This window comes from Myxocyprinus asiaticus, chromosome 34 (assembly GCF_019703515.2).
Source record: "Myxocyprinus asiaticus isolate MX2 ecotype Aquarium Trade chromosome 34, UBuf_Myxa_2, whole genome shotgun sequence".
NCBI lineage: Eukaryota > Metazoa > Chordata > Actinopteri > Cypriniformes > Catostomidae > Myxocyprinus > Myxocyprinus asiaticus.
The window spans coordinates 38,861,201-38,875,554 of record NC_059377.1 but is presented as its reverse complement, the minus strand read 5'-3'; the positions used below and the strand labels follow the sequence as shown (position 1 = coordinate 38,875,554).

Sequence of the window (14,354 nt, the reverse complement as noted above, 5' to 3'; positions counted from 1 at the left end):
CCCACTTCCCTTAGCGGGGCAAGGGCTGTCTCTGTGACCTTCATGAAGATGCGAGGGGACAAGGACAGGCCAAAGGGGAGGATCTTGTACTGGTACGCCCGGCCCTCGAAAGCAAACCACAGGAAGAGTCTGTGTCGAGGTAAGACCAAGACGTGGAAGTACGCGTCATTCAGGTCTACCACGGCAAACCAATCTTGATGCCGGACGCTCGCTAAAATGCGTTTTTGCATCAGCATCTTGAACGGGAGTCTGAGGAAGGCCCAGTTCAGTACTTGCAGGTCCAAGATTGGCCGCAACCCACCGCCTTTCTTTGGTACAATGAAGTAGGGGCTGTAAAACCCTTTCTTCATCTCGGCTGGAGAGACAGGCTCTATCGCACCCTTCCGTAGAATGGTAGTGATCTCCGCACGCAAGGTAGCGGCATTCTCGCCCTTCACCGAGGTGAAGCGGACGGCGCTGAACCTGGGTGGCACCTGGCGAACTAAATCGTGTAGCCGAGTCGGACGGTCCGGGTCAGCCATCGCGACGGGTTGGAAAACGTGAGCCACATGTCCAAACTCCAGGCGAGGGGGACCAAGGGGATAATCATGTCGGACGTACCGGAGGGTGGGGACTCACGGTGGGGTGGAGCCAGAGGCGCCACGTCGAGGGGGCTCGAACCCCGTGGCCATGCTGAGTCCAGAGACAGAGGAGGGGGGAGGAGGAACATCATCCCCGCAGGGGCAGGGGGCCCGCCGCCGGAGCGCCGAACCTGCCAAAATGGGATGGTGATGACGGCTGTGCACACCTGACATGTGACCCAGAGAACAAGGAAACCACTCTTTTGTTGAAGTTTTGGGTACCGCAGCCTCTTGGGCATGCAGCGAAAAATGAAACAAAAGATTCTCCTCCCAGCCCTCCACCGGGGGATGGAGTGGTCTGTCTACCAGCTCCGTAGCAGCGGGTATCTTTGCCCCTGGGTCGCCCCATCTCAGGGGCACTTCGAAGCCTTCCTAGGGTTCTTGGCAGCCGGCCGGGAGACGGGTGGCATCTGCTCCCTGTGGTTGGCTCCACGCCGGGGCTGGGCCACGGAGGTGGGCTGCGGTGGAGCCGGTGCTGTTGCTGGAGAAGGACACCCTTGGCGATGAGCAGACGGGGTGTGGGGTCTTGAGCCACGCCGGGGCAGGATGTGTTGAATGGCCTCCGTCTGCTGCTTCACTGCCGAGAACTGCTGGGCAAAGTCCTCAACGGTGTCACCGAACAGGCCAACCTGGGAGATGGGGCGTCAAGGAACCGTGCCTTGTCAGCCTCTCTCATGTCGACCAGGTTGAGCCAAAAGTGGCATTCCTGGACCACCAGGGTGGACATCGCCTGCCCGAGAGACTGCGCCGTGACCTTCGTCACCCAGAGAGCGAGGTCGGTCACTGAACGTAGTTCCTGCTTCAATCCTGGGTCAGAACTACCCTCGTGCAGCTCTTTTAGCACCTTGGCTTGGTCTACCTGCAGGAGAGCCATGGTGTGCAGGGCGGAGGTGGCTTGTCCAGCGGCACTGTAGGCCTTAGCCATCAGAGATGATGTAAACCTACAGGCCCTGGACAGGAGCTTCGGGCGCCCACACCAGGTGGTGGCGCTCTGTGGGAACAAGTGCACCGCGAGTGCCTTATCACCGAATACCCCTTGGCCACCCCACCATTGAGGGTAGTGAGAGCGGAGGAGCTGAAGGATCAGGACCGAGTAGTAAAAGGTGCCCCTACGATTTTGTCAGCTCCTCATGCACTTCCGGGAAGAAAGGAACCGGGGCGGGACGCGGCCGTGAGCAGCGCTCTAGGCACAGGAACCAATCATCGAGCCGCGAGGTTTCAGGGGAGAGTGGAGGGTTCCACTCTAGCCTGACGCTCGCGGCTGCCCGGGAAAGCATGTCCGTCATCTCTGCGTCGGCCTGAGACTGGGTGACCCCACCCGAAGGGGAAAGCCCAGCCAAAGACTCCACATCAGAGTGGACGTGCCCGCTGTCTGATGCTGCGCTCGAAAACTCATCATCTTCCCGGGCCCTGAATAAGAAGTCGAACTCACACTGAGATGAGCCGGCGGTCTCATCCGAGAGCCCGACCGGGGCAAGCGAGCGTGCTGAGGAATGGGAGGTCTGTGTCCCATTGGAGTCCCCAAATCACCCCCAGTGCTAACCGACGTGGCCTCATACCCTTAGGTAGAAGGACCGAGGCAGGGAGCCGCTGGGGTGGCTTGCTTTCTTACGAAGGCAAGCAGCGACCGCAACATTGCCATGGTCATGTTCTCGCAATGAGGACATGACCCATCCACGTGCGAAATCTCTGCGTGGGCAGCACCCAGACACGTAAGACAGCGATCGTGGCCATCAGAAGCGAAGAGATAACGACCACAACCAGGAATAACACACAAGCGGAAAGGCATATTTAAAAATACGTTCCGCCGTGTGTGCCGCTCTTTTAGAATTGAAAATATACTCTTTTAAAATATACTTTCTTTCTTTTGTTCTGCCGAAGTGCCCAGGGGCGTTCTCTGCACTCCACGGGTGCAGAGGGGGAGAAGCTGCTGAAATGCGCCGTAAAATCCAGCAGTTTGAGGTGATTGGTAGGGAGAATTGAATTCAGTGCACCGCTTGGCTCCAAAGAGAAAATCTGAATGAGTGGCTGCATTCCAGCTCCTTTTATACCCTTATGTCCGGGGGAGTGGCATGCAAATTCCACTCGCCAATTCCCATTGGCCTTTTTTCAAAAAGCAGAGGTGTTTGGGGCTCCCAAGGGTGACCACTAGCGTCACTACATCGACACAACGTCGAGTGAGTGACAGATAGGGAACTTTTTTTCCCAACATACAGATGTTAGTTTAAAATGTACATGAAAGTACAAGGGAAAATGTGTATGTTAGGTGCTCTGACAAGTCAGCATTTCTTCTATGTTTTTAAAGATATTAATCACCTTTCAACTTTTTTTCTAGAAGTGCAAATAAACTATTGTCTTAGTAAATAGGTTGTGGAAACAACAAGTATAATAATAATATATTATATTTGCATAGCTATACAAGATCATCAAATATTGTTTAAAATAGTAGATAAAGAAAGTGTCACACAGCAGGACACTGATGACAGTGCTTAAAATTTCATGTCAATTACTCACATAACTATGTGTAAAAGGTTTTTTTTTTTTAAACAAAAATCTATGAAAACAAATTTGGCCAGAATATGTACATATATGAATATAAACAAATATAAATATATGTAAAACAAAATAAACATACCTCTTAAAGTGTAGCACTTTTTTAAAGTTTTAGAATGTTTTGCAGATTTATTGCTCATATTTTCACTCCATGTGAGTTTGTTGCGTCTTTATATCTGCTGTGTTTTACTTCCTTCCCCAGATTATTCTTGAGAAAAAGTGAAAAGACCTATGCTTTGACAAGTGCTGTTTCTGCTATCCTTTAAACAAAGCCTCAAGACTCAAATAGCCATAAAGTAATATTTTTCATGACTTATTTTCTGCATATTTATCAGGCATGAGCATTATTCAACAAGCCATACTTCAGCTCCTTGTGGTATGAATAAATATTGCAAATTAATATGTACTGCTAATAGCTTTATTGTTTGCAAATTTTATATACGCTGCTGTTATTTTATTTGTTGTAACTTGCAGTTATTTGTAATTTTGCGATTATTTAGAGTTCATCTTTACTTAATATGTTGTATTTGTTTGTCACCATTATTGTGATTTATGTCAAATAATGAGGTCCATGCGAGGTACGAAGTTAATGCGCATATACGGAAATGTGCTACGATGTGTAAATAATTTAAAAATAAAAGTAATTTTAGTTATTCAAAATAAAAAACATTGTATAGGCTTTTCCTTACAGAGTATTTTGAATATTCACTCTGTAATGGGGTCCGTGTGGGCATGCTGGAGCCCAGGGCGTACACCTATATTGCCTGTAGGATGGGCCAGTACTTGCTCATCAATGGGCCAGCCCAAATTACCCAGTGGTCCACCGGAAAAACGCCCAGTGCTCCTGACGGCCAGTCCACCCCCGATGTTAAGTGAAAATTAAATTAATATGTGCCTTATTGCCTTCCTACCTCTGAATACAGTGTTTTCCAGCTTTCAGTCACACCCAGATGTTAGAGGGTGACACACACTATGACATCTCTCCCTGTCTCTCTTGTTTTTCTGTAAACGGCTCATCTTTTTATCCTCTCTTGCCTTGGAACCTCTAATTTGACAGTCGCTGTAGAAAAGCGTGTCTGCTGTTTTGAGCAGGGATTTAATAGTAGACAGACTTAACAAACTTTGGCTTTCCCCATCACTGTCAGGACATCAATACAATACACATTAAACCCTTATCTGTGTTTGAATGTCTTGTAATATTAAAATTATTTTAGAGAACATCTAGAGTATTTTGGAACAAAAAAATAGTGTTTGTGTTCCCTGAAAAGCAGATTAAGTATATCAACTTGCTAGAGAGTTACATCATGTGTTTCTTGGAATCAGACATTCAACTGAGTTGGTTAATGGGTGTGCACTCAAGGATCTATTTCCTGTATATATTAGGGATGTACACGAGTAATCAACTAATCGAGTACTCGTTCTCCACCAGCTAATCGATTATTAAAAAAACACTGCCAAATATTGCTAATTTATTTTCCTTTGCCCATTTGCCTGCTGTGGGCAACACTGAATATATTATGTACTCTGGATCTCTCGCCACATCTCACAGTTACAACTGAGTCCACTGGGGGGCGCTGTGGATGTGTGTTGTCGAGGTGTTGGACGAGAAAAGGAGACATGATGGCATCATTGTGTGCTTTCATGTAAATCCAAGTGTGGCAACACTTGTAATATTTTGATTCTCATGGAATTCTACTCTATTGGTATTCGTTTCTTGTTGGAGTCATGCATACCAACGGACAATGATCTGTTTTTATGGTGGAAAGGAAATGCGAAGAGGTACGAGAAACTCAGAAGCTTATCAGACCGGTATATGCATTAAATATCTGATCATGGGCAGAGCGCATTTTATAAAAAGCAAACTTTCACAACTTGTTTTTTATGAATAATAGCATGTGCAATGATAAAAATAAACCATTCTTGGTAACGTTTGTGAATAAAACAAAATATGAATTTCACGTATGTGTCATACTTGATATTTTTTAATGATATTTTAATTTACTAGTAGTTGATTACTCATTTTTGTGGGAAATGCGAAGCGGTACGAGAAACTCAGAAGCTTATCAGACTGTTATATGCATTAAATATCTGAACATGAGCAGAGTGCAGTTTATAAAAAGCAAACTTTAACTACAAATTTTTTCTGAATAACAGTGTGCAATGATAAAAAGAAAATGTTCTTGGTCAAGTTTGTGAATAAAACAAAATAAGAATTTCACGTATGTGTCATACTTGATATTTCTAAGTTACATTTTATTTACTAGTAATTGATTACTCATTTTTTGTGGGTTAGAATACTTGACTACAATTTACTCTAAAATGCCTAAATTATTAAGGGGATGCAAAAAGACAAACATAAAAAGACAATTGTTCAATTGCTTCTTAAAATGTGATTAGATGACCCATGTTTAAAGCCTTTGGTAAAACAGTAAAAATTTGCTCATAGATTCTGCATTACCATGTACGTACAAAAAACAAAACATTACTTGACCATTTGATAGCAATATTGCTTGGTAACAGAAATTATATATATATATATATATATATATATATATATATATATATATATATATATATATATATATATAAGATCAAGCTTACCTTTAGTCAAACAGAAAAGAGCTTTAGTGGGATTTTATGGCTTCAGGTACAGCTTTTATAATCTGAAAAACAAGAAAACAAGAGAAACACATTAAAACAGAAAGTGTATTAATAAAAAACATCTTATTTCATAATAATGAATGTTTCCTTCATAAAATGATTTGAATATGACCATGTGAAACATATTTATTTAAAACTACTGTGAAACACAAATAATTGTATCTCCTTCATAAAAATTTGTGATAATAATGATTTGTTCATGAAATATTACAACTATTTATAAATCTTTTTACATTTTTACTTCTAATTTACTGTTCCTCAGCAAAAAACAACAACAATATTATTTGTTAATTATATTAACAGGTTTGTTTTTGTTTTATTCAGTTTAAGGGCTAGTTTAGATAAGTTATTATGAGATTAGATTGTGATGGGTTGTTTACCTGTAAATACAGCTACTGCATCCTCATCAGCTCTGAGGTCAGCTGGGGTCATTTAGAGGTCATGTGGGGGTGGGGCTGTTTAATGGACTAAGAAAAGGTCATGTGACCAGATGGGGGAAGAAAGAGCAAAAACAGCAAGCAGAAAAAGGCGAGAAATCCCCCCAAAAAAACAATTTCAAAAAGCCATTTTTACATTACTGAATTTTAAAATATGAATGTTAGAAAACAAAAACAACGTATACTGAATTACTTTCCATGTGCAACATGTAACTGCTGCAATATTCTAGCAATTAATAGCTATTAATAAAATAATGGTATTATGAATATATTATTATATATTTTACTTCAATATGGTAATTACATTTCATATGCTTTGCTACAGAAAAGTGTCTCATAATGGTACAGTGTGTTTGGAAATAATTATGACATTATCAGATAAAAAGGTAAGTTTATAATTGCAAATTTATTTCAAGATAAGCTGCTGGGTATGGTAATAATTACAAATGGGTGTGAATTTAATTATGCAGATTGCAATTAAATTTAATTCTACAGTGGTAATTCCTGTTAAAACACTTGCATCTGATTAAGTTTGAAAAAAATAAAAAAAATAAATAAAAATAATAATAATAATAATAATAATAATAATATATATATATATATATATATATATATATAGTGTGCATTTGGTTTCTCTCTTATGCAAGCTTAAAGAACTTTATATTTTAAGGCTTTTCTTTTCATAACGTAAACTACACTTCTGAACGTAATGTAGACAGATGTTAGTTTAGATTATGAAGCTTTACCGAAAGTAAACAAGGACAAAATGCTCTCTCAAACACAGTGATTTTAGTTTAAAAAGTTTATTTTATAATCAACTGAAACGAGAATTAAAGGGCTTATACAAGCTTACAAAGATTATAGTTCTTAACAGAAATGTATTAAACTGGCACCACCAGAACCACAATAACTTCCATAACTGTCACCTTTCAGGACATATTTAATTAGATTTAATAGTTAATAGTAAAAAAAAACAAAAAAACAAAAACAAAACAGTGCTAGTTGAAGTTTAGTCAATTTAATTAACAATATTAGGGTTAAAAATGACTAGCAACACTTGAACACTTGCAATTGAAAAGCATTACAACAAGTTTTAAAAGGTTGCTTTGGTTTAGTTTTTTATTATTATTTGATTTGAACCCATCAGTACTATATAACATATTAATAGACAGTCTAAAGAAAGCCAGCACTAACAAAATATAATAACCCTTGAATTTATGTATTCCAATACATTAGGATTGCACAGTAAAGTGTCACAGAATGTGCAAAATCTAGTCTATGAATCACCATTAACTTGATGTGCTTTAAAATTTCCTTTAAAAGAATATCTCAGATATCAGCTCAAACTGGGAAATTTTGAGTCACAGTTTACTCTGAATTTTGGCATAGTCATCAAAAACACTAATTACCACAGAGCTCATAAAGGGGTTCAAACGCTTAACACAAAAATCAGACAAAACATGCAGGCTTTTCTCGTCAAAACTGAAAGTGCACATTGTTTTTACGACATGCTCCTATAAGCCCTTTAACGCTGAATAACTTTCCAATTAAAAAAGAGAATCAAAGAAAAAGAGGAAAACAACAATATGTGCATCAAGATTTGTTACTTTTTTCTAGTTAATTTTCATTTAAGGTAAAAATTTACAAGGGACACATTGAAGCTGATCACCATCCAAAAAAAAGTATCTACAAAAACTGACCTGGCTAAATCTAAACATCGTACACTTTATATAACTCCGCTCCTAGCCGCTAGTGCCCGCCTCCTTCTCACACATGTGGATCTATTTGAATTATGATTGGTTCTTTGATTTATGTAATCCAGTGAACAAATCCATATTATTCCACTTGTGGGGGTTGTCCATGTATCAAGAGCAACAAAACAATCAGTTCCAATGAATTAATTTTAATGTCTTCAACTGGCTTTCTATTTTTGTCGTTTTGCTTGATTTTATTTGAAAAAGGAAATAGAATCCATAGAAAATCCATTACTTGGAAGGGCACAGGGAGAACTGTGGCAGGTCAGAATCGGGGATACGGCTGCTCTCTGTACACTCCTTTGCTTGTCCTTGCTGGTGGCGCCTTGTTGCGATTGTTTTTCCATTCCTCCTGGCCTGAAGAGGGAGACAAGGTCAAAAAAGTGAAGTCAGGATGTTCACTGGTCTTTAAGAGAAACATGGGCTGAGTTTGTATAGGCACTCTACCCATAATACTCTTACTACTTTTGCCATATCTGTCTATTGCAGAAATAGTAAGAGTAGTATGTACTTGAAGTATGCCATTCCGAACTTGGCCAATGTCCTTTAGAACATGTTACAATTGCTATGTTCAAAATAGCATAGTACCATACTATAACTGTTTCTAGTAAGAGTAGTTTGGAAGCATGCTATTCCGAACACAGCAATGTGCACTTGAATTGGTCAGCACTAATGAAATTGTAGTTTAATTTTTTTTTTTTTTTTTTAACAATTCTAATTGTAATGTTATTGCTTGCATTTCAAGTTTGACTTGAAAATGAGCCACAAACCAACAAACCGGCTGAGACGTCCATGAAAAACATTGAAAGACGTTTTTATTTGGCACATCAAACTAAATGGCACCCATGGTTGGACTCAACTGCAGTGCTGATCTTGATCAAATTATTTGTTGTCTCACGTGCAGCAATCGGAACTAAAATGCAACCTTTACTCACCAACACCAGCTTGGCTCCAGAGGTCATGACCCCATCCAAATTCTGCCATTCAAAGTGCATGGCATCTCTGATAATTAAATAATTGTTTTACTAACACAGACAATCAGATATCATTCAAAAAGACATTCCCTAACCATCCCCCTTTTGTCCTTCACCCGAGAAAGAACAAAACAACTTTAATTGTGGTTTCAGTCAAGTGAATTTAGCCATGAGGTTACTGTCGCTATTAGCATAACAGCAGGGCTCATTCACCATCTGTGTCGATGAACGAGAGCGGCCTCAACGGAGGCTTTTGTGTGATCCTACTTGTCTTCAGCTCATCTCAGGGATAGAAAGGCACAAAGGCTGTTCCTCTAAAGTGACTCGTTTTCAGCCAATAATCTTTAATTAGAGAGCTGTCAGTCTCAGGTTAGCCTGCGCTAGCCTCAAAGAAAAAGGGTTCAAGTGTACTGTTCTTGCGTTTAGAACAAGGATTTGTATCAGATGGATAATAGGGAGTTCTTCTTTGAACTGTCAAGCTGTCTCTGTTTTGAACCACCCCGAAAAGTGTTAACCGGAGTGCTATGGATTGCTTAAGTGTGTGTCCATGGCTCGGTTTTAAATTTGGTCGCAAAGTGAAAAGAAGTGTTTGGAAAGTGAGACTAGAAGGTAAAGTTAAATTTAAAGGGAAATTTCAAACAAAAATTAGAATTATGTCATTATTTATTCACACTCATGTCGTTCCAAATCTGTATGACAGTCTTTATTCCATGGAACACGAGATATTAGGCAGAATGTTAGGGACTAGCAGCTTCAGTCACTATTCATATTGCATCATTTTTCCTTACAATGAAAGTGAATGGTGACTGAGGCTTTCAGTCCCTAACATTCTTCCTAACAACTCATACTGTCATACTGATTTGGAACAACATAAGGGTGAGTAAATGATGACAGAACCTTTATTTTTGAGAGAACTATCCCTTTAAGTTGCATTAAAGCAATTTTGCACACTGCAACTACATAGAAACACCTTAGTAACCACTCAGAACACCCTCGAAAACGCATAGCAATGCACTACAAACTACTCAGAACACCTTAGCAACTGCATAGCAACTCCCTAGCAACCACATTTAGAACACTCTAGCAAACGCATAGCAATGCACTAAAAATCAATCGGGGGGGGGGTGGCCTGGGTAGCTCAGTGGTAAAGACGCTGGCTTCCACCCCTGGATTTCGCTAGTTTGCTAGTTCAAATCCCAGGGCGTGCTGAGTGACTCCAGCCAGGTCTCCTAAGCAACCAAATTGGCCCGGTTGCTAGGGAGGGTAAAGTCACATGGGGTAACCTCCTCATGGTTGCTATAATGTGGTTCGTTCTTGGTGGGGCGCGTGGTGAGTTGAGCGTGGATGCCTCGGTGGATGGCGTGAAGCCTCCACATGCGCTATGTCTCCGTGGCAACGCACTCAACAAGCCATGTGATAAGATGCGCGGGTTGACGGTTTCAGATGCGGAGGCAGCTGGGATTCGTCCTCCCCCACCCTGATTGAGGCGAATCACTACACGACCACGAGGACTTAAAAGCACATTGGTTATTGGGCATTCCAAATTGGGAGAAAAAACAAACAAACAATCAAAACACCTTAGCAAATAGATAGCAACGCCCTAGTAACCACTTAGGACACCCTAGAAAACGCATAGCATCAGTGCACTAAAAACTACTCAGAACACCTTAGCAACTACATAGCAACGCCATAGTAACCACTCAGAACACCCTAGCAAATGCATAGCAATGCACTAAAAACCAATCAGAAAACTTTAACAGCTACATAGCAACACCCTAGTGACCACTCAGAACACCCGAGTAAACGTATAGCATTGCACTAAAAAACAATCAGAACACTTTAGCATCAACATAGCAACCCCCTAGTAACCACTCAGAACACCATAGCAAACACATAGCAACAATGCACTAAAAATACTCAGAACACCTTAGCAACTACATAGCAACACCCAAGTAACCACTCAGAACACCCTAGCAAACACATAGCAATGCACTTAAAACCAATCAGAACACCTTAACAAGTACATAGCAGCACCATAGTAACTACTCATAAGACCCAAGAAAATGCATAGCAATGGATGAAAAACCAATCAGAACACCTTAGCAACTACATAGCAATGCACTAAAAAGCAATCAGAACACCTTAGCAACTATATAACAATGCCCTAGTAACCACTCAGGACACCCTAGAAAATGCATAGCATCAATGCACTAAAAACTACTCAGGACACTTTAGCAATTACATAGTAATTCCCTAGTAACCACTCAGAACACCCTAGCAAACACAAAGCAATGCACTAAAAATACTCAGAACACCTTCACAACTACATAGCAACACATTAGTAACCATTTAGAACACCCTAGCAAACAAAGCAACACACTAAAACGACTCAGAACACCTTAGCAACTACATAGCAACACCCTAGTAACCACTCAGAACACCCTAGCAAATGCATAGCAATGCACTAAAAATACTCAGAACACCTTCACAACTACATAGCGACACATTAGTAACCACTCAGAACACCTTAGCAACTACATACCAACACCCTAGTAACCACTCAGAACACCACAGCAAATGCATAGCAATGCACTATTTAGAACACTTTAGAAAATACAGTACAACGCCCTGACAACCATCCACAACACCTTAGCAAATGCAAGCAATGCACTAAAAACCAATAGGAACACTTTAACAACTACATAGCAACACCCTCCTAACCACTTAGAGCACCCTAGCATAGTGGCAGCGAGTTTTGCATGGGCAAGCATCCCTCACATTTAAGGAAATAATGAAAAATCTAGTTGATATCTATGAAAAGAAGGTTTTAAAAATCTATGGCAAACAATAGCCACTGATTCCATCACCACTATTTCTTACAAATAAGGTACTGTTAACAGAACAAATGCTTACATCTGTGCAATTTCCCATGAATGCAAAAATATTTGTCTATATGTAGTAAATACATCATTAATATTCTAGCTGGTGAATAAATACAATGGTGCTCCTTATCTTTTTCTGGGACAATGAGTTGACAACAGCTACATCAGCAATTTTAGAGCACCACAATTCTTCTCTAGATATCATTGCTATGTTCAAACTATTCCATACCTACAGTCTTTATAAGTGACCTTATTTGCCTTACATAAAACTCATCTTGCACAAGTGAATATGTGTCCGATGGCAATTTGATTCTTTAGCTGCATCCAAACCTGTCTCACGCCAGTATCCATTGTATACGTGTGTTCATGCGAATATAATCCCCTTGTACAGATATTGCAACCAAAATGTTTGCAATGCCAGCAGTATTTATAACAACAGCAGTGTGTCAAGAAAAAATATGTGGCAAGACATGCTGATAAAAGACTAGAGTAATTTCACATGATTATAATAGACTTTATAGACTGAAGAGGGAAACACCACTTACCATAAGAGTCATATGATTCTCCACTGATACCGTGACTGTATTCATAATAATTCTCTGAGCTGTGGAGAGAAAAGAGAGAGGCAGGTATTTAGCACAATCTTCTACATTTTTAAGGAAACATTCGCTAATTTAACATCATATTAGTGAGTAATGCACTCTGAAATATGATACATTTTGATGACAGTAAATTTTTTAGAAAATAAACGAATTAAAATAAAACAGTGTAGCCGTATGTATGTCTGTGTATGTCTATAGAGAGAGAGAATGACAGGCATGTTGTTGCTAATTTGACACTGTCTGCTCCCTATTTAATTTGACAAAGCAACATCTTTGCAGTCACATACAGTAGTATAAGCCATTGGAGAAGCTATCTTCCGAGCAGATGTGTCTTGTTCCTGTCGTTCATTTATGTGTCTCAGAAGTTTTACTCTTGGGTCTCTGTCGCCAAATTGAGTTTTTCTCCGATCGCCTCTGAGCTGAGCTCTCCAGTGTCAATCACAACTGACTGTTGATAACCATATCATAATGTTCATGCTCCTAGAATTCCACTGGCTGCCCATCAGCATGCATGGAGGTATGAAAAAAAGAAGCATTCATTGAAAATAATGCTATCCCGTTTTATGCATCATTCGTTCTTTCACTTTGTTCCCTCCATCCAGTAAAGGTTTCTTTTAAAACCATTTCTATATCATAACTTCTCCCTACATATCTATCATAACGTTCCCTACATTTATATTTGATCTCCTCTCCTCCTCCCCTCGTTTCTATAGTAACCCCTCCCCTAATTTATTTCATAATCCTTCCTCTAATTACTATTGTAACTCCTTCACTCCTTTCTATACTAAATCCTCCCATACTTTCTACATTAACTCCTCCCTTATTCTTAGCATAGCTCCTCACCTCATTTCTATCGTAACTCCTCCCTAATTTCTATCACAACTCCTCCCCAATTTCTATTGTAACTACTCCCTAATTTGTCTCGTAACTCCACTCCTCTTTGCCTAATTTCTATCGTAACCCTTCCCCCTCCTCTAATTGTTTATCATAACCCCTCTCCTTATTTATAGCGTAACTCCTCCCCTATTAACTATTGTAACTACTCCCTCATTTCTTTCATAATTCCTTCCCTCCACCCCTCATTTTTATCGTAACTCCTCCCCTCGTTCTTATAGTAGCGCTAACATAATTTATATCGTAACTCCTCCCAGTTCCTATTGCAACTCCTCCCTAGTTCCTATCATAACTCCTGCCTAGTTCCTATTGTAATTTATTCCTAATTCTAATTTCTGTCATAACTCCTCCCTAGTTTTTGTCAAGAAGAAAATCCCCTCATTTCTATTGTAACTCCACTTCCATTTATCTATTTTCTATCGTAACTCATCCCTCATTTCCATAGTATCTCTTCCTCTCCTCCTTATTTCTATCACAACTCCTCCCCTCATTCCTACTCCTCCACTTGTTTTTATCGCAACATCTCCCTAATTACTATTGTAACATCTCCCCTCGTACCTATCATAACTTTTTGCTAATTACTATAGTACTTTCTTCTATCATTCCTATTGTAACTAATTCTATCACAATCCCTCCACTAATTTTTATTGGAAATCCTCCCTCATTTCCATCACAACTCCTCCCCTCCTCCTCATTTCTATCATACGGCCTATCATTCCTATTGTAAATCCCACCTTCTTTCCTTTCGTAAATTCCTTCCCTAATTTATTTTGTAACTCCTTTTCTCATAACTTATCACCTCATTTCTATCGTAAGTTCACTTTTGTTTACCTCATTTATATCCTAACTCATCTCTCATTTCCATCGTAACTCTTCCTCTCTTCCTTTTCTCATAACTTATCACCTAATTTCTATCGTAAATTCACTTTTGTTTACCTCATTTATATCCTAACTCCTGTCCTGTTTCCTACTGTAAC

The 14,354-nt window shown here is 40.0% G+C and overlaps 1 protein-coding gene across 1 annotated transcript in view; it reads right to left on the bottom strand.

The window, feature by feature from the left end:
* Nucleotides 1–7,112: 7,112 nt before the first annotated feature.
* The window catches only part of khdrbs3 (KH domain containing, RNA binding, signal transduction associated 3), a 166,547-nt gene continuing 159,305 nt past the window's right edge, over nt 7,113–14,354 (bottom strand). The window contains exons 8-9 of the mRNA XM_051670212.1: nt 12,427–12,485; nt 7,113–8,382 (exon numbers count right to left, since the gene is read on the bottom strand). Of these exons, the coding sequence (XP_051526172.1) occupies nt 8,291–8,382; nt 12,427–12,485 (151 nt within the window). The 3' untranslated portion in view covers nt 7,113–8,290. The remainder of the gene's footprint in view (nt 8,383–12,426; nt 12,486–14,354) is intronic.